Source organism: Mustela putorius, unplaced genomic scaffold (assembly GCF_011764305.1).
Source record: "Mustela putorius furo isolate JIRA1106 unplaced genomic scaffold, ASM1176430v1.1 tig00003898_pilon_pilon_pilon, whole genome shotgun sequence".
NCBI classification, from domain to species: Eukaryota; Metazoa; Chordata; class Mammalia; order Carnivora; family Mustelidae; genus Mustela; species Mustela putorius.
Genome location: NW_025422047.1, coordinates 33,546,115 through 33,565,137, shown reverse-complemented (window position 1 = coordinate 33,565,137; position 19,023 = coordinate 33,546,115). Strand labels below are relative to the sequence as shown.

Below are 19,023 nucleotides of genomic sequence, written 5' to 3'. Positions count from 1 at the left end.
AATCTGTTTTGCTGTGTGTTTAAAATATCCAACATTTAGTCCCCACACCCTCTTAAATCCATATAAAATTACACAGAAAAACATCTGAAATATATCGACTCCACTAATTATTATACCTTCAAAATCTTTATTTCAAGGTTCTTTTTCTCTTGACTGTAACTCATTCCCAGGAACAGCACTCCAAGATGAACAAAGAACTCCAATATATGGACTTAGCAGAATTTTACAGTTCAGGATCCTGCCTTCTGTGACAATATAGTTTCCTTAGTACCTTTTACATCACTCATAACCCCTCCTCCTCTTCATGGTAGGGATAGTCCATAGGCATCACTGTGGACTTCCTGGTCTCTCACCCATTATAACCCCATCTCTTATTAAATATCAACAATACCACACTGCGCTCAAGATGTGAATATTCCTAGAAGAAATCACACAACTTTCCTGACAGGTTTCACTTTAAATTCCTTACCTTAATTCTCAAATGGGCATTCTGCTTGCTCTACCTGGCCTTCTACATTTTTCTAGTTATATTTATTCACAAACGGACCAAGATGACTATTTCAAACTATCTCCTCTTTACAAAAATCTTCAGCACCATCCATCGACCCTGAGAATCTAAATTCAGACACGGCCAACCACCCCTAAACTTATCAACTTGCCAGGATGTGCAACCACCCCATTTTTTTGTTACAATGTTTTCTGTTACAATGAAAGCAGCTTCCCAGTTTCTAAAGACAACTCAACTCTTCCACTTACATTCTATCCCCTCTCAATCAACTTATCTACTCCAGGACCTTCCTACTACAATGATTTTTTTCTCTCCCTTAAAATCATCTTTTCTTTTTTCGTGGTTCATTTCTATCAACATACCAACAGCATGCCCTAGAATATCCCATTAAAAAAGAAAAACCCTCCCATGAACTGTAAGCCCCCTCTACATCTACTGCCAATTTCTCTAGCTCTATTACAAGGCTAAAAAGTTGTGTGCATTCACGTCTTCACTTTTACACTCTACAGTCTCTCATCAAACTGCTCCAATGTGGCTTCTGTCCTGGACAAAACTCTTGTTAAAGCCCTCAACATCTTCCATGTGGCCAAATTTGTAAGTAACCATTCCATCTTCACTTTGCTTGACCTCTCAACACCATTCAAGGGAACTGATCACTCTCATCTTTAACAAGCACTTTCTTGCCTTTTCTGGTACCACATTCTCTTCACTGTCCTACCTCATTCACCATCCCTTCCAGTCTTCTACGTGGGCCCCTTCTATTCTGGCCAACTACTAAATGTTGGCACATCACAGAACATGGTCCTAGGCCCTGTTCTTTCTCAATGATCTTTTCTCTGGGGGAGCCTGGGTGGCTCAGTGTGTTAAAGCCTCTGCCTTCGGCTCAGGTCATGATCTCAGTGTCCTAGGATGGAGCCCCGCATCGCATTGAGCTTTCTGCTCAGCAGAGAGCCTGCTTCCCCATACCTCTCTCTGCCTGCCCCTCTGCCTACTTGTGATCTGTGAAATAAATAAATAAAATATATTTTTTTAAAAATGATATTTTCTCTGTTTCATTCAGTCCCAAGCTTTAATTATGTACATGTTGATGGCTACAAGAGTCAAATGCCTGCTCAATATTTCCATGTGATTTTTTTTAGGAATCATCTCAAATAGATCTCCTCTGAGACTATGTAATTTCCCTCCCAAAATATGTTGACTACCTCCCCCAAGTTTGCCCATCACAATAAATGATGCAATATCTATAGTCTTCAAGCCCCAAATATTGGAGTCAGCTTTGATTTTTCCTGCTTCCTTATGCCCCAAAACAATGTGCTTTCAAGTTCTACTCACTGTACTATTGAAATACTTCCCATTGCCCACTTCTCTAAATCTACACTTGTTCATCTGAGCCATTATCAGTTTCACTTTTTGCATGGACTATAGCAACAGCCTTTTTCTTTCAATATTTTCTGCACTTAGATACACTTGTACTCCTTACCATGGCCTACATGACTTTACAAATTTGTCTGCTGCCTATCTTTTCTACCTCATCACTTATTACTATCTTTCTTCGCTCACTGTACTTCAATCACATTTAAATCTGGTAGTGTGTTCATATCAGTGTCTAAAGCACACTAAGCTTGTTCTCCCTCTCAGGGCACTACTGATTTATTATTTTCAGATGGGACACTCTTTCTATGGTTCTTTGCATAGCTAGATCCTCCTCCTCTTTCATGTTTCAGTTCAACTACATGTTGACAAAGAGGCCTGTCTTACTCAACATATTTAAAGTAACAACTCCACTACCAACTGTGGTCACTCTCCACTACATTACTACCACCACATTACTATCTGAAAGTATTTTATTCATTAGGTTACTTACTACCTATAGATTTCCATATTAAGATAAAAATCTCATAAAATAAAGAACCTTCTACTAGGAATTGCTGAGTTCCCAATATATGGCACATTACAGGTATGCAATAAAATATGAATGAATGAATATTATTTTACTAAATTCTTTTAGTACTGTGTACCTTGAAATTGATTTTAAATAACTTCAGCTTATTCATTAATTTAACAAACATATATTAAGTGTCTACACTGTCCTAGGGATAAAACTGTGACAGAAACATATAAAGAAAAATAGTTTTCTATCTTCATGCTAGTAGGGGAGATAGTATAATGCTGTGTGACAAGTACTTAAGTAGTAGTCTGCTTCAAATAGATGAGTGAGTGAGCAACAAGGAGAGAGAAAGCATGTTCCAGTGAAGGGAAACATACTTAACTGAAGGCAGAAAGAGTCATAAAACAACAGACCAATTATACTTTCTGTATGTTGGCCAGCTATCTTCCTAGAATTTTTTTTATTATATTATTGGAATGGATTCATATCTTCATCTTTTTTGGTTTATTTTTCATTCTGCTGGAGCTGTAGCTTAGTGCTTAGAATAGCCTACAGGCTACAGAGAACAAGGAACCTGACTACTAAAACATTAAATTGAGTTTTTTTAATTACTCTGATGATTACCCCTTGGTCTTTCCATGCTTTTTGCATTTGTCAGTTTGGGACCTGAAGGACTTCAGGATCTATACTTTTCATTATAGCATGTGATAAAAATGAAAAAGGTGTGCTAAGTATTAAAAGAGGCATATAAATGTTTCAGAAATAATTTCAACAAAAAACAATAAACAAGAGTGAGCAAATTAAAAGGACAGTTATTGATTTTAGATATTTGTAATGACTCAATTCCAAAAATAGTGGTGAATTAAGATTCTCTACATGGTGTTCAGGTTATAGAAATTTATGTCACTAATTCAGCCTTGATAGATCAACAACACAGTGAAACCAACATCTAGAAGACAACAAAGAAAAGGAAGCCCACAGAAAAGACAAAGGATGTTGCAATATTTAATCTGGGAGAGACAAAACAGAGCTAGTATCTGCTTTTGCCTGCCTATGCGCTAACCCTGTTTTTACCTTACAAGCTCCTTTTTACATAGTTTCATTGATCAAGCCTGACAATACAAAGTCTGATTCTTATCAGTAGGTGAGAATTAAGTGAGTTCAAGATCCATAAGCATATTATCCATTATGCCTGGAGTTGATTCCAAACACATACATAGAGAATTTACCAATTATCTTTGTTATATTCTAACTCTTTATGACAAGTCCTCTGCTTTGGTGTTTTGAATATATTTTGTCAATGCCCCTGGCCCATTTGGCCGAAGTCCATATCCCAACCTCCACACCCATGCCTAATTTATTCAGTTTTCAGGACTGGGCCCCTCACCTACGTCCCAGGTACCAGCTGGGGTCCAATAAATGAAAATCTCTGCAGGATTATCCTATCAACTGTAAGTATCAATGAGGCCCAGCGGCCTGATGCTAGGCCCTGCCCATATCTATGCTTGTACTTGGAAATCAAAAGTCTAAACTAGCCCAATTTAGCTAGAATGCCCTCCCCAATGTAAGTGGGCTTCCACATTCAATCCAATTGGAGGCCTGAAAAGAATAAAAGATTGAGTAAGAAAGAATTCTTTCTCTCTGATCTTTAAACTGGGATATTGGTCTTCTCTTGCTTTCAAACTTAGACTTGGACTAAAACTTACATCTTCAGTTCTCCTGATTTCTCAGGCCTTTGGACTCAGACTGGTATTAATCATTGGTTCTCCTGGGTATCTAGCTTACGGACCAAAGATGTCGAGCTCCTCTGTCTCTATAATCGCACAAACCAACTCTTTATAGAAATCTGTTTATATATATATGTATGTGTATATATATATACACATATGTATATGTATGTATATGTATATGTATGTGTGTGTGTGTGTGTATTTTTTTTGGGGGGGGGTTCTGTTTTCCTGGAGAAGCCAAACTAATACAAATGATTATTTGATTTACTCTAGCTTATAATAAGGTCAGGCCTCAAAGCTCATGAGTTGCCAATCCTGGCCAGTTCTATTCTGCTGCTTATTGATGTCCAGCCTGGACTCAACTGTGCCTCTAGCTGTATGTGCCAGAATTAGGACATTATTGCTCATGTAGATATTTGAATATAGTTGATGCAATATAACTTATCAGTCAAATGTTCTGAGGCTAATATGAGTACCAAAAGCAAGACATGAAGAGGAAATGAATATTTAGCTAAATCAAAAATCAGTCAGAGATAAGATTCCTCAATACTGGGTAGTTTAACTAGATAGCTTCTAGAGTTCTATGAAACTTAAGATCCCAGAAAAGTTAGTGAAGAAATGGAAGTTTCTAGCTTTATCCCATAATAACATGTATTTCTGCTATTTAAATAAACTATATGAGCACTAATGGGCCAAAAAATGATGAAGAAAAAAATTAAAGATTGGTTGGTAAGATAATTCTTTAATCAAACAAATACAAATTACAATTTTAATTTATCCTATAAAAGATTTTAAGGCACTCAGTTCTCAGCTTGTGATAGAAAAGATATGGGAGAAGAATTTGAATAAATAAGAGTATTAAGATTTATCAGAAAAAGATAGGATTTTAACAAGGCCAGTTCAAGTAAATAAATGATTTTAACTTGATTTGAAAAACAAAGTAAATTAGATTTTTATATACAAAAATCAAGAAATTCTCACTGAATCTGAAAATTTTTAGTAGCTACATAGAATGGGACTAAGGTAACCCTAGCAGGACACAGAAGATAGAGTGTAATTAGAAAACATTTGATGCCAAATAGCAGCTCTAAAATTACGGTCAAATCCCTATGGAATTCTTTTCCAAAACTCAAAATCTCAGCCAAATCGTAAGAAAATCATCAGATAAATCCGAATTCAGAGACATTCCACAGAATATCTGGCTAATACCCTCAAAACCGTCAAGGTCTTAAAGGAAAAAACGTTTTAAAAAAAGGAGTCCTAAGCTGTTACAGACTAGAGGAGACTGGAGAGACCTGGTAATTAAATGCAATGTGGTATCTTGGACTGAATCTTTAACAGGACTTTAATGGAAAACTGATAAAATCTGAATAATGTCTGGAGTTCGTGGCAATCTACCAATGTGGGTTTATTCATTCTGACAAACTTACCACAGTCGGGAGCAATGGCAAAAGCAGGGCAAACCAAAACTGGGTCAAAGGTATAGGGGGACTCCACAGTACACTATCTTTGAGACATTTCTGCAAATCTAAAACTGTGCCAAAATAAAAGGTTAATTTTTTAAAAATTAAGAAAAAAGTTCCCATTTAAACTATAAGTCAGTAATTCAAAAGTTCAATTTTGGAATGATTATGACATAAAAATTAGGATAAATACTATTGAGGCCAAAAAGCTTAAAAACTATGCAAATTAAGTTAATTAAAATAAACTGCTTCATAAAACATAATAACGACATGCAATAGATAAATAGATAAATAATAAATATACTGCAATGATGGATAATATCTATTTATAAATAAAGACATGTTGGTAAATATTGCCAAATGTTGATTTCTTGGTGTATCCTGAAAGGCAGCAGGCAAAGGATAGAGAAAGAAGGAAAGGGTAGCAGTCAATATTTAATTATGTTCTATGTATTCATTTTTAGTTAACCTAAGAAAATAAGTGATTAAAAAAAAATCAAATGTTTGAGTTCACACTGTAATTGCCTCCAAGCACTAAAAACCAGTTTGGCTATCTCTTCAACAATACACTGAATGACTCAAGATTGCATACTGTTGGTAGGATACAAAATGGTAAAAGAAGTTGCTCATTTTAGAAGCTTAAAGACTTTTTCCAAATCTAACCTGAAAATAAATGTCAGTTCTCCACATCCAGATAGGATGAAATCATTTGTGGCAAAACAGTGCTCCAGCCAAAAACAACAAAAGCCTGATTAAATTTAAAAATCCAGTTTAAAGACGTCAGAAGGAGGTGGCTGTGACAATGAGTGGAGTGGCCAAGATTCTGAAGAGGGTGGTTTGCAGATCTGGAAGTATTCTTTCCCCCCTTAGTTTTAAAGATTCTGGGCCTGGGCAAGGGCCTGGGAAGCCAGGCTTTGCACACAGGGCTCATGTCACAGGACAGAAAAATCATCGAAGATTTAGGTGGTTTTGCAGGGTGGAATTGACACAATTGGAGGTTTGAGACTTGTATCTATCTCAGATCATTTGATAAATCCCAAACCTGTACAGGGGTTGAAATTAAAAAGCTAAGCCCAAAACCCTTTGAAAAGCATAATGGAGTTTTCTACAGTCTTACAATGTTGAGGACATAAACACTGGAGTACAAGCTTTGCCAGGAATAGGGTGGTATTGAGTATCAGCTCTGTTTGGGAAGCCTTACCAAAAGGACCAGGTTGAGCCACAAGTAGACCAAGACTTATCAAAACTTCTATCCATTCTACATGGAAGACAGTAAAGCATCTTAGTGATGAAAATGAATTAATAGTAAAAAGTTTATGAAGTAGGAGAGAAAAGGGGCAATTGATTAGGTGATAACCTTAAGCAAGCAAGAAAAGACGGGAACTAATACAGAAATACGTTTCCCTTAAACAAGGGCACGTACAAAGTAAGAAATAAAATACAAAAGGCAGAGTATATGGGTACAAATGCAGGTAGGCTGGCAGATTAAAGTGGTCAGAAAAAGCAGAAGTTACTTTTTATACTGGAGAGGAGAGGTTGGATATCTAAGGAGCAAAAAGGGAGATAAAAGAGTCCTTTACAGGGGAGAGTTGAATGGACTAACAAAAGGCCAGAAAAATGGTGGGCAACATCAAGGGCCTACCTGAAGACAGTAATCATGAATTTAAGGGTTAGCTGGCAAATCTGTGTGATACTCCTCTCTATATAAAGCTGTGAAGGTGTTGAACAGGCAGAAGTTAAATTTATAAGGTTGAGGTTTTGCTTGGTGAGTAGGACAAGGGGCCAAGAGAACTGAGGTTATATTAAATGCAAATTGGTGGTAATTAGGTGAGCCCTGGAATCCAAGCTAGTTAAAAAGGGAAGTGGGAACAGGAGAGGTTTGAGAGAATAGAAAAACAAGCGGCAAAATCAACAGAAATGGGTGCCAGTGGAGCTGAATTTGCTAGTCAGAGTTCTGGAGTTAAAAAGTGGACTGGAAAGACAGCAAGTGCTGGTCAGAAACAGGATATGACCGTAGGGCAGATGGCAGAAGCAGAGCAGAACACAGGATCATGAGAGGAGAGAAATGCAAGAAGATGAAGAGGCCAGAATAGTGAAAGAATCATCTGTATAGATATTTAAATCACCAAGAATTGTTTTTCATAATTCAAAACCACAAGAGTAGGCTGAAGAAAGAGACCAGGAAATACGCCCTAAGATGTTCAAGAAGTGAGAGAAGCAGCACAGAAAGAAGTGTGCACAGGACTGTAATGGGAGGGCCTACTGGGCGGTACAATCGGGTGCACGAGCTTCAAAACTAGAGGTGTTTAGAGAGGGAAAAGGAACAGTGATGTAGAAACACTAATGCGGAACAATCCTGTAAGCCCACTGGTGTAACTGCTGCGGGAGGGAATACAATCACTACTTGAGAGGACTGTAAGTAGAAGCAGTATCCTCAGGGAGGTAATTAGGTTTCAGGTAGAGCAGGATGGTGTAAGTCGTGTTCAGAAAAGAACACACTAATAATTTGACTCATTTATCAGTGTTTACTAAAAGGCACTGAATTAGGCACTGGGAATAAAACAGTAATAAAGACATAATCTCAGCCCTCACAAAACTGCGACTCAAGTAAGGAGTTTCATATAAAAGTGATTACTTTAAAGAATATAACTAAATTCGTTTTTTAAATATAACTAAATTTCTATAACAACCTAACAGTTTTATTAAGAAACGAGGATGCATGTATTTGAAGAATGGTCTAACAAAATTTGTGACTATTTTAATGTATCTAATCATCGTGGTATTAATCATATGCTGAAAACCATTTGAATTAAGACCATGTGGGGAAAAGTCATTTTTTTAACAGTAAAGAAACAGGCGAAAATGCTTTTACAGTTACCTGAGACAAAGCAGCATCCCGCTCTTCTATCACTGCGTTCATTTCTTCTGCAGTTATTCTCTTTTTACATTCCTTGGTCTTGTAGATTCTATCCACAATTACAGCTCCATTCTCCTGAATAGCTATTCCTGTGTCTGCATTGTTTATTCTGTTCAGTAATTCCTGTAATGTCTACCAACACCATTATATGTTAGTCAGACATGAAGTTTTAATATATTTTATTTAATATAGGGTTTTAATTAATAGGCACATGTGAATTGTAAATTGACTGAGTGAAGTTATTGAATTTTCATATTGCAGCAAAGATGTACATTATTAGTGTGTCAATTCTTCTTTTTCCCACATCTTAGTTCTTGAAACCCACTCAATTGAACTTAAGCCTCTAAGATATAAGACTGACATCAAGAAATCTCCTCAGAGAATGGCTTACCATGTCATTTTCTTCAGGGTTAATATTTTCTAGCCTAGAAAAAAGGGACACAGAAAGCCTGATCAGTAGCATTTCCTTAGTGCAGCAAAATGAGTTCGCTTTTTAAATCTTTAGAACCTCAAGTAATTTCATTCGACTAGTCTTTAGAGTCAACCATGACACTGAACATATTAAAGTGCCACCTGCTCGACTCCATCTTTCAATAATGCTCCATATCTTCTGCACTGACTTCAGACTGTTAAGTTATTAATGTTTACTGCTATATATGACTACAAGGATCAATTGTTCATATGTGCTTAGATGAGGAAAGTTCCCTAGTGATAGAAGCACTACTTCTCATCATTATATTTATTCCTGGACTTTCAATTCTTACCAAAAACTGTATTTCCTCTGGTTTTTTTGACTTCATCACAAATAAAACAAGGCAAGTATTTTTATTGCAAAGTTTAACTATGTTCCCTCAAAAGCAAAGACAAATAATGACCACTAAATTTGAACTGAAAATCTCCTGCTGCTATTTGTTAAAACAAATATACTGTATAGAAAGGCTGACCAAAACTAGAGCACATGTTTTTAGATGACTAATGTTATTTTTCTCTTTCAATACATACTTAGAATTATTCAATCTAAAGCCTAAGGAAGTAAATTCATTCCTCTCATAAATGCATTTTGTCTTAGAAGAGTCATTGTACTTACTGAAATGTTTTTTGATGTTGGTGAATTGAACAAATGCAGGAACAATAAAGAAAGAAGCTCTAAATGAGTATCTTAGAAAATGCCAATAATGTAATTTAGGCAATCATTAAATTGGGTAAGTTAAATGAAAATCTGTAATGGATATTAATAAAATGATGTCGATTTTAGAAATAGCTCCATTATTTTTAAATTGTACTAAAATGTTTAGATATATAAGTTCCTGTTTTCTCATATCCCCAATTTCTGGGCTCCTATGATTTAATATTTACCACCATAAAAAAAGGTTACTTGGAAAAGATATAGAGAAGCAACAAATTTATTACAAAGCTGTTCCAAACTATAGTTCAATGAAATTGCTATATTCATGAAGAGAAATTTAGAAGACTGCATTTTTAATAGGAAAAAAATAAATATACATAAAAAACTATTTTTTAAAGAATTAATTTATTTTAGAGACAAAGTGAGAAAGAGCACAAGCAGAGGAAGTGGCAGAGGGAGAGGGAGAAGCAGGCTTCCCACTGGGCAGGGAGCCCAATGCTGGCGCTTGATCCCAGGACTCTGGGATCATGGCCCGAGCTGAAGGCAAACGCTTAACCAACTTGAGCCACCCAGGTGCCCCATCAAAAACTATTTCTACACATTCTTAAGTGGTCTAAATTTACAGTATGACATGGCAATTTTGAATTATATATACTTAATATATCTCAAACTAGTAATGTCCACTTAGATTCACATTTCTTCCAAAATAAATCAACAGTTTTCAAATTTCTGCTTCATAAAAGCTCGTTCTACAAAAACTCTGTAGATAATAATTTTTAATCAATTAAAAAACAGTGAAAAGCACAAGATAACAAAATTCTTACACTTAGGAATGCTCGCGTAAAAGTATTTGAAAAACATCAATAGTACTTAAACATCATTTTTAAGGAAGTCATATGTAGTGAAAAGTATTTACCTTAATGTTGTTCTTTTTAGATGAAATCAGACTAAGAGCTAATTACAGACTAAGAGCTAATTACAGCAGTTTCCAAAGAAGACTCAATTTAAATTCTTACAAATGTCATAATTAACTTATTAAATTCAATAATTTAAAATGAAAAGATACATGAAAGTAAACATTCAGATTAACAGATTACTGGAAATGCTTGCAAAAAAAAAAGTTTAGATCTCAAGGTTATAAATCTCCTTCTTTTGTTCCAAACAACTTCATATATGATTAGGAAGAAAATAACAGTATAGGAAGGATACCTAATTTGTACATTCAAAATAATCAACACAACAAAGAGTGTATGCAATTTCTATGTGATAACCTGTAAGGTTTCTTTAGGCATTGCAAGGTGAAGAATTATTACTTTAAGGAGAGACGAATGAGTCTGAATGTTTTAAATTATTATCTTTCAAGAGGGTATGGTTAAGAGAGTTATATTAGTTAAGATAGTTGTATTTAGTCTACTAACAAACTTCTCTGCTAACAAATACAATTTTTTAAAAAATAAAATTTTCTTGTCAAAGGTTATATTAAATCCTTTCCACATAAATTTAGCATTGCAGATATAAATAATGTATATGATTGCCCTTAGAAGTACATAATGTATAGTGATTTATCATTTTGCTGATGAGTGAATTTGAACATGTTTTAGTAGGTGTGCCAGGTTTGACATGCAGGGCATGAGGTTTAAGCCAATCATTTAGCATTTATTTAGATCTCAGTTTTGCTTTACTATTCTTCATAACTTTCTTAAAGATTTTACTATTTTGAATAACACAGAGGACTTTGGGTGAAGGAGAGGAGAAGTGAGTTGGGAGAAATTAGAGGGGGAGACGAACCATGAGAGACTGTGGATTCTGAGAAACAGGGTTTTGGAGGGGATGGGGCTCGGGGGGTTGGGAAGGCTTGGTGGTGGGTATTAAGGAGGGCATGTATTGCATGGAGCACTGGGTGTGGTGCATAAACAATAAATCTTGGAACACTGAAAAAATAAAATAAAATTTAAAAACAAAACAAAACAACAACAAAAATTTTACTTATTTATTTGAAAGAGAGTGAGCACAAACCAGGGCGGGGAAAGCTGAAGAGGGAGAAGCAGGCTCCTGCTGAGCAGGAAGCCCATTGTGGGACTCCATCCCCGGAGAGCAGACGCTTAAACAACTGAGCCACCCAGGCACCCCTAAACTTTAAAATTAATCTCAATTTTGCTCTATGGTTATCCCTGTAAGTACAGTGATAAATGGTCATTAAGAGAAAACCAAAACTTTAATGAAAATGAGCAAATGGTTAATCTGAGATACGAAAAATTCATACAAACAAGTAACTTTCAATATAAACATGAGTCTGGGAAGAGAAAAGGCTAATATTTATATTTTTCTATTTGTATTTCTTTAAAAGCTTCAGGAAGTACTTGTCATGGATATCAAAGATTAACTGCATCATAATTTAGTCTCAACCAGATTATTTGCAGGAGAGATCAGCAAACTTTCTGTAAACAGTCATATAATATTTTAGACTTTGCTGTATGTTCTCTGTTGCAGCTACTAAATGCTGCCTTTGTAGTACAAAAGCATCCAAAGATAATATGTAAATGAACAGGTGTGGCTGTGCTACCATAAAACTTTATTCACAAAAACAACAGGAAGGATGGATGTCCACCACAGGTCTTTACTTTGCACATCCCTGATATAGAGCACTGGAAAATGGGACGAGATCTTTGATGTTAAAACACTGTTTAAGTGCCAACTGTGACATATTTTTCTGAGTTGGATCACTCAATACCCAGTTAAAGACTAATCACCTAAAAATTTGGATTTTAGAAAATGAAATTCAGTCTTACTAGTACATCACCTACTATATTACTTAAGAAAACATAAAAATTAGACAAAATCCTACTTTTAGAAAAAAGAAGATAATTTGAAACAGTTTACCAGGTTTTCTATTTTCTATATAAAATGACTTGTTGGAGGTTTAAGGTTTATTAACAGCATGTGTAACTGGCTTAATAAAGACTTAAAGTAATAGTTGATGTTATATGTAATACAGCTAACAAGCTATAAATTATATATCATTAAATGGAAATTTGCAATTATACAAAAGAATATCATCCTTTTGGAAACTAAATTATGCCTTTAACAGTCTAACCAGACATAGTCATGATAATGAGTAAGAATTTTGCTGAAGTAAATGTCCATGGGCTCAAGTTTCAATTGATTTCCTATACCTTGCATATTCTGACTGACACCCCTGCACGCTAAGTGAGAAGACCCATGCATGAAATGTCACATTTCTTGATTTATCCCTAGATCAGTCGATATCGTGTCTTTCCTTTCTGAACCTATAGTCATTCACCTTGTTCAATGGGAAGAAGTTAAACTTTGACCTCAAATGATAAAAGGAACTAGTGATCACCCTAATCAAAAAACTCTGAATTGTTTATTTTTATTCTCTTTCATTTTTACACAGTATCACCTTAATATGTTAAAAAGAAAAACTGAAGACACTGAGTATCACATGACCTCAAAAGCCGGAATATACATACACAAATGTATCTGTATTAGTAAGTAAATTTTAGTCATTTTAACTTGAATCCTTTTTACTTTTTTCCTAGCTTTGGCTAAAAGTGAAAAGAAAAAAAGCACTGAAGATTCAAGGGGTAGGGGAAGGCAGACATGGCAGAATAGAAGAAAAAACAGACATCACAAAAAGACAGAAGTAGATCAGAACTGGCAAAGATGAAAAGAAAATGACAGAAAGAACTTGAAGATTATAGGAAGCAAGAAATAAGGAATTAAGACAAAAAGAGACAGGAAATAATGTGTATTATTTCAACTTATAACCTAGTGCCTCCAAATATGCTTTTCAGTCAAGCAAAGCTCAATTGGTTCTACCTTAAGGAATTCACCTAAAATGCACTACTAAAAGTTCAGAACCTACAGATGCCAACTGAGTAGAACGGAGCTTCCACAGTGACATTTAAAACTATGCTGACAGGGGCGCCTGGGTGGCTCAGTGGGTTAAAGCCTCTGCCTTCGGCTCAGGTCATGATCCCAGTGGGATCAAGCCCCAAGTCGGGCTCTCTGCTCAGCAGGGAGCCTGCTTCCTCCTCTCTCTCTGCCTGCCTCTCTGTCTACTTGTGGTCTCTGTCTGTCAAATAAATAAATAAAATCTTTAAAAAAAAACAACAACTATGCTGACATATGCAGACATAACAAGCTGTTGTTCTTCCCTCCTATGTATTTTTCCTGATCTCCCCAATCCGCACCCCTAGACTATAAAACTGTAGGAGTGGACTACAACATGTTCCAAAGAAACATTAATTATTCACATCAATTAATATTATTTTAAGAATTTATGCAGTTATTTCTTTAATGTCTGTCTTCTCAAGTATACTAGGATCATAATGCTGCATTCTGAGTAACCTGACAGTACACAGTCAATAATTTTTTTTAAAAAGATTTTATTTATTTGACAGACAGAGATCACAAGTAGGCAGAGAGGCAGGCAGAGAAAGGGGGAAGCAGGCTCCCTGCTAAGCATGAAAGCCCGATGTGGGGCTCGATTCTAGGACCCTGGGATCATGACCTGAGCCGAAGACAGAGGCTTTAACCCACTGAGCCACCAAGGTGCCCCTCAATAAATATTTATTGAATGGATTAAATAAACTAAAAGAAAAGGCTTGGGATTGAGTGTTTTTCTTTTCTCCCTTTCCCACTTCTCCCTTAATACAAATGCTACAAAGAACAAATGATAAAGGGTCTGCCTTGGGGAACCTTAATTTTAACATATTATAATAAAAACTGGAAACAAATGTATGCACAAATTAAAGTAGACAATTGAAGGTTAAAAAAATAGAAAAATAGAAAGAGAGATTCAAATTAAATTGAGCCATCGATTAAAGAGAGAATGAATAAAACTAAGAGACTAAATCAGTAGAGGCTCTAAGGAAAAAGTTTTGATTTGGGTACGTGGGCAGATGGTTGGGACAAGGGATCAAGGCAAAATAAGGTTTTTAAAAATGAATTAATATTTCCATTTGGTAAGTTTGAGTCACCTATGCAAGTCTGAGATAGATAAGTCCTACAATGTGTAATTGACTTTGACTCCTTGGGCAAGTGGTCAACCACTCAAAGTTTTTTCACCTATAAAGTATAAACATCATCCCCTTGAGGAGTTGACATTGTATAAAAAGCTGATTTGTTATCTTTGGGATGTGATTTTGATTTCTGAAAGAAACAAAATCTATTTAGAAGCAAATTTCATGAATAAAATTGGTAATGGGGGTGCCTGAGTGGCTCAGTCAGTTAACCATCTGCCTTCAGCTCAGGTCATGATCCCAGAGTCCTGGGATAGAAGCTGAACAGGGAGTCCGCTTCTCCCTTTGCCCCTGCTCCTCTCTCCCTCTCATGCTTTCTCTCCCTCCCTCTCTCAAATTAATAAATAAAATCTTTTAAAAAATTGGTAATCAACCGAGGTAACAAGATTCATAGTCATGAATTACATGTAAATACAGCACTGTGCAGCAGGTGATAAACTGAATGTAATAGTACTTCCAAATTTCCAAATTCCCAAAGAAGAGTCGTAAAGATATAATGAAAGTACTGAAGTACTGAAAGTACTGAAATAAAAAAGGCGTCTACTTTTTAAAGTTAAGTTTAAAAACATTTGGCCCCAGGCTCCTGGGTGGCTCAGTCAGTAAAGCATCTGTCTTTGGCTCAGATCATGATCCTTCTCTCTGCCTGCCACTTCCCCCGCTTGTGCTCTGTCAAATAAATAAAATCTTTAAAAAGTAAATAAATAAAAACATTTGACCCCAGCAAGTGTTTTTGTAGATATAAATAAACTGATTTTAAAAGGCATATGGAGGGACGCCTGGGTGGTTCAGTGGGTTAAGCCTCTGCCTTTGGCTCAGGTCATGGTCTCCGGGTCCTGGGATCGAGTTCTGAATCCGGGCTTTCTGCTTGGCAGGGAGACTGCTTCTTCTCTCTCTCTCTCTCTCTTTGCCTGCCTCTCTGCATACTTGTGATCTCTCTCTCTCTTTCTCTCTCTGTCAAATAAATAAATAAATAAATCTAAAAAAAAATAAAAAAAATCAAAGGCATATGGAAAAGTAAAGGTACTAGAATAGCCAAAACAATTCTGTAATAAAAGAGCAAAATTAGATGGCTCAACATTATCCGATTTCAGACACTATAAAGATTCAATAATCAATACCATTAGTATTGGCAAAGGAACAGATGCACAGATCAATGGAAGAGAAAATAAAGTCCAGAAATTAATCCATACAAATATAGTCAACTGAGTTTGAAAAAGGTGCAAGGAAACGTAATAGAGAAATGATGGCCTTTCCAACAAATGGTACTGGAATAAATGAATGTCCATATACAAAAAACAAGTACCATCTACCTTACACAAAAATTAACTCAAAATAAATCACAGATCTAAATGTAAAACATGAAACTTATAAGCTATAGAAGGATTTCAAAAAGCCTGTATAACCTTATATATAGCAATGAGTTTTAGATTCAATACAAAAGTACAATACATAAAAGAAAAAAAATCAATAAACTGAATTTCGTCAATATTTAAAACTTAGGTTCTGCTAAACACATCGTTAAGAGAACAAAAGCATTCACTGTTGATGGGAACACAAAATAGTGTAGTATAGCTACTCTGGAAGATATTGTGGCAGTCTCTTCTAAAGTTAACATAGATTAAATAGAGGCCCCAGAAATTATGTTACTAGGTTTAGCCAACTGATTTGAAAGCATATGTCCACACAAAACCTGTATGCAAATACTTATAGCAACTTTATTCAAATCATCAAAAATTAGAAAAAAGAAAAGAATCACCAGGAGGTGAGAGGATCGTAGGATAGTATGAAGACTATGAAAAAGTGCCCGAGTTTATTACAAACTATATTACATAACTTCACTGAAGGATTGGAAGGAAAAAAGAAGAGCCATTCTAAGTAACTTTGGAAAGTGGTACTTTGGAAACTGTAAGATTAAAGACAAAAGGAACTATATATGAATAGTGTACTCTAGTAAGAGAAGTTGTTTCTCATGGGGGTATACGTTAATGATTCTGAAAGAGTTATAACGTATATTGGGGTCGAAGAAATAAGGAAATGATGGATGGTGGAGATGGAAACCAGGTTTCTTATTGTTGGAGGAAATTATGCATAAGAAAAAGGAGAAAGCCAAAATGAACTATGTAGCACTGGATTAGTCAGAGAAATAAGTATAAACTCAAATTTAGCTTAATAAAGATCCAGATAGATACATAGATAAATATTTCATATATGTGCATGTATATCAATTAGTATACATATATATAAATTTTGTAGCTCTTTCCACTGATTGGGACTAAAAGTAGTCACACCAAGTAACAATGAGCACACCTAGCATCCCAATCTTGGTTTCTAATACCATTTTCCAATAAAAGGAATCACAGCCTTTTGAGGAATGGCTGAGTTTATGGATAAGGTACATCCCTATACATCCCTACACATCCCTATAAGACATGACCCCAGGGGCATTCTGTGGTGCCAGAGAAGTAAGTGTTTAAAAATCAAAAGGATGGGGAATGTGTCAAAGGGATATGGAGGTCAACCAGAAGAGCTTCCAATGGCCAAGCTGCAATACTTCAAGCGACAAAATAAACAACACAGTATTAGATTATAATCCAAAGTATTAAATGAGTACCCATGAAGTCTATACTAATACAAACAAACAAAAAAATAAATAAATGAAGGAGAAGAGACAAATCTCTTGTACTGAAGAATTATAAATAATTTGTGTAGATATTTTCCGTGAGGGAAGTAGAGCTCAATTAACATCTCAATCCACACCCTTTATCCCCACCTCAGAGTACGGGCTGCACTTAAGTAATCTGCAATTAAGTAATCTGAAATCTTTCATATTTCAAAGAATATGAAAGGGGAATGTTGGTAAGTAACATGGAGAAACATGGCAAGCACTACCTTGGCTAGGTGACCAAGATTAACATCACTGATGTTAAATCATGTTGATAGCATAATGTTGAAATAATATGATGAGAATGGCACTTTAGTCCTGTACTCTTGGTCTCCCCAAAACCCATACTTCAGTCTAACCACGTGAAAAAAATTCCTAAAAACCCAAATTGAATAATATTCCATCAAATGCCTGACTAATAATCCTGAAAACTGTCCAAGTCATCCAAAACGAGGGAAATCTGAGAAAATATGACTAGACTAGGCAAAGGAGACATAGCAACCAAGTTAATATGGGATCCTGGATGGGATCTTAGACATAAAAAGGACATGAGAAAAATTAGTGAAATCTAAAGAAAGTGTAGAGCTTAGTTACTAATTATGTACCACTGTGCTTTCTCCCCTGTGACATATGTAACCATGATAATGTAAGCCATTAACAAAAAGGAAAACTGGAGAGTGGTTGTATGGAAACTCCCCTGTACTATCTTTGCAAATTTTCTGTAAATCTAAAAGTATTCTAAAATAAAAGTTTATTGGGGGAAAAAAAGGAAGTCTAAGTAAAGACTGTGGAGTGAAATCTGAACACAGAAATCTGCCACATGAACAGAAGGTAAAAAATTAGTCAAACAGTAAAGGAAGTAAGACATCACATGGTAATTCTTAAAAGTAGGATAGAGAAATGATGATTTGGGCCAAGTTCACCAAACCTCCCCTTTTATACCTAAAAACAGGTATGGAGAAAAGACAATGAGTTCACCAAATCCTGAGAATTTTTCACTAATACCACACAGCTTAGAAATAACCTGAGAGACCAATGAGTTGAATATGCATAGATTGCCCAGAGAAAAGTAAAATCCTTCCTGAACAGAAGAATCCTGTATTACAGAAGACTCTTTACAAAGAAGGAAGAAGCATCAGAGTGGACCATTTTCCACTACACCAGTGGAACAAATAAAAGCCCTAAAGTAATACTCCACAGAACCTAGATATACACAAGAACAGGTAGAGTGAGCCCGTGGTCCACTCCAAGACACCTCACAAAACCTCTCAGGCAGTGCAGAACTTGCAACAAAAGGGGTATATAGCCTAAGGGAGAGTTTCCCATGCTCTCCACACATCCTCCAACCAACCCAGCCCATTGCCACAAGGACTGTACAGAAAGGTGACCAAAAGCAATGCCTTGCCAAGAAACTGTAGCTCTGAGGAGAAGGTAAATAGGTTTCAAATAATATGAAACGTTTATCGAGGAAATCTCACTTGCACTATATCAGAACAAAGAAAAGTTCTTGACAATTTACATTATGAGCAAGATGAAGAGAAGTGACATGGAAATTATGAATACACTACAAACACATGATAAATATAAAAAATAATATAAACCAAAGGAAAGAAGAAAAATTTCCAATCAGCGGTTGGTATCTTAGAAGAACATAATAAGAACATGAATTCAAGAAAGGAAAGTT

At 35.7% G+C, this 19,023-nt stretch overlaps 1 protein-coding gene across 5 annotated transcripts in view; it reads right to left on the bottom strand.

The window, feature by feature from the left end:
- Nucleotides 1–19,023, bottom strand: part of MIPOL1 (mirror-image polydactyly 1) — a 343,108-nt gene that overhangs the window by 212,847 nt on the left and 111,238 nt on the right. For all 5 annotated transcript variants that reach the window (XM_013046227.2, XM_004773315.3, XM_013046226.2 and 2 more), the window contains 2 exons: nucleotides 8,898–8,931; nucleotides 8,468–8,638 (listed from right to left, as the gene is read on the bottom strand). In XM_013046227.2, the coding sequence (XP_012901681.1) occupies nucleotides 8,468–8,638; nucleotides 8,898–8,931 (205 nt within the window). The remainder of the gene's footprint in view (nucleotides 1–8,467; nucleotides 8,639–8,897; nucleotides 8,932–19,023) is intronic.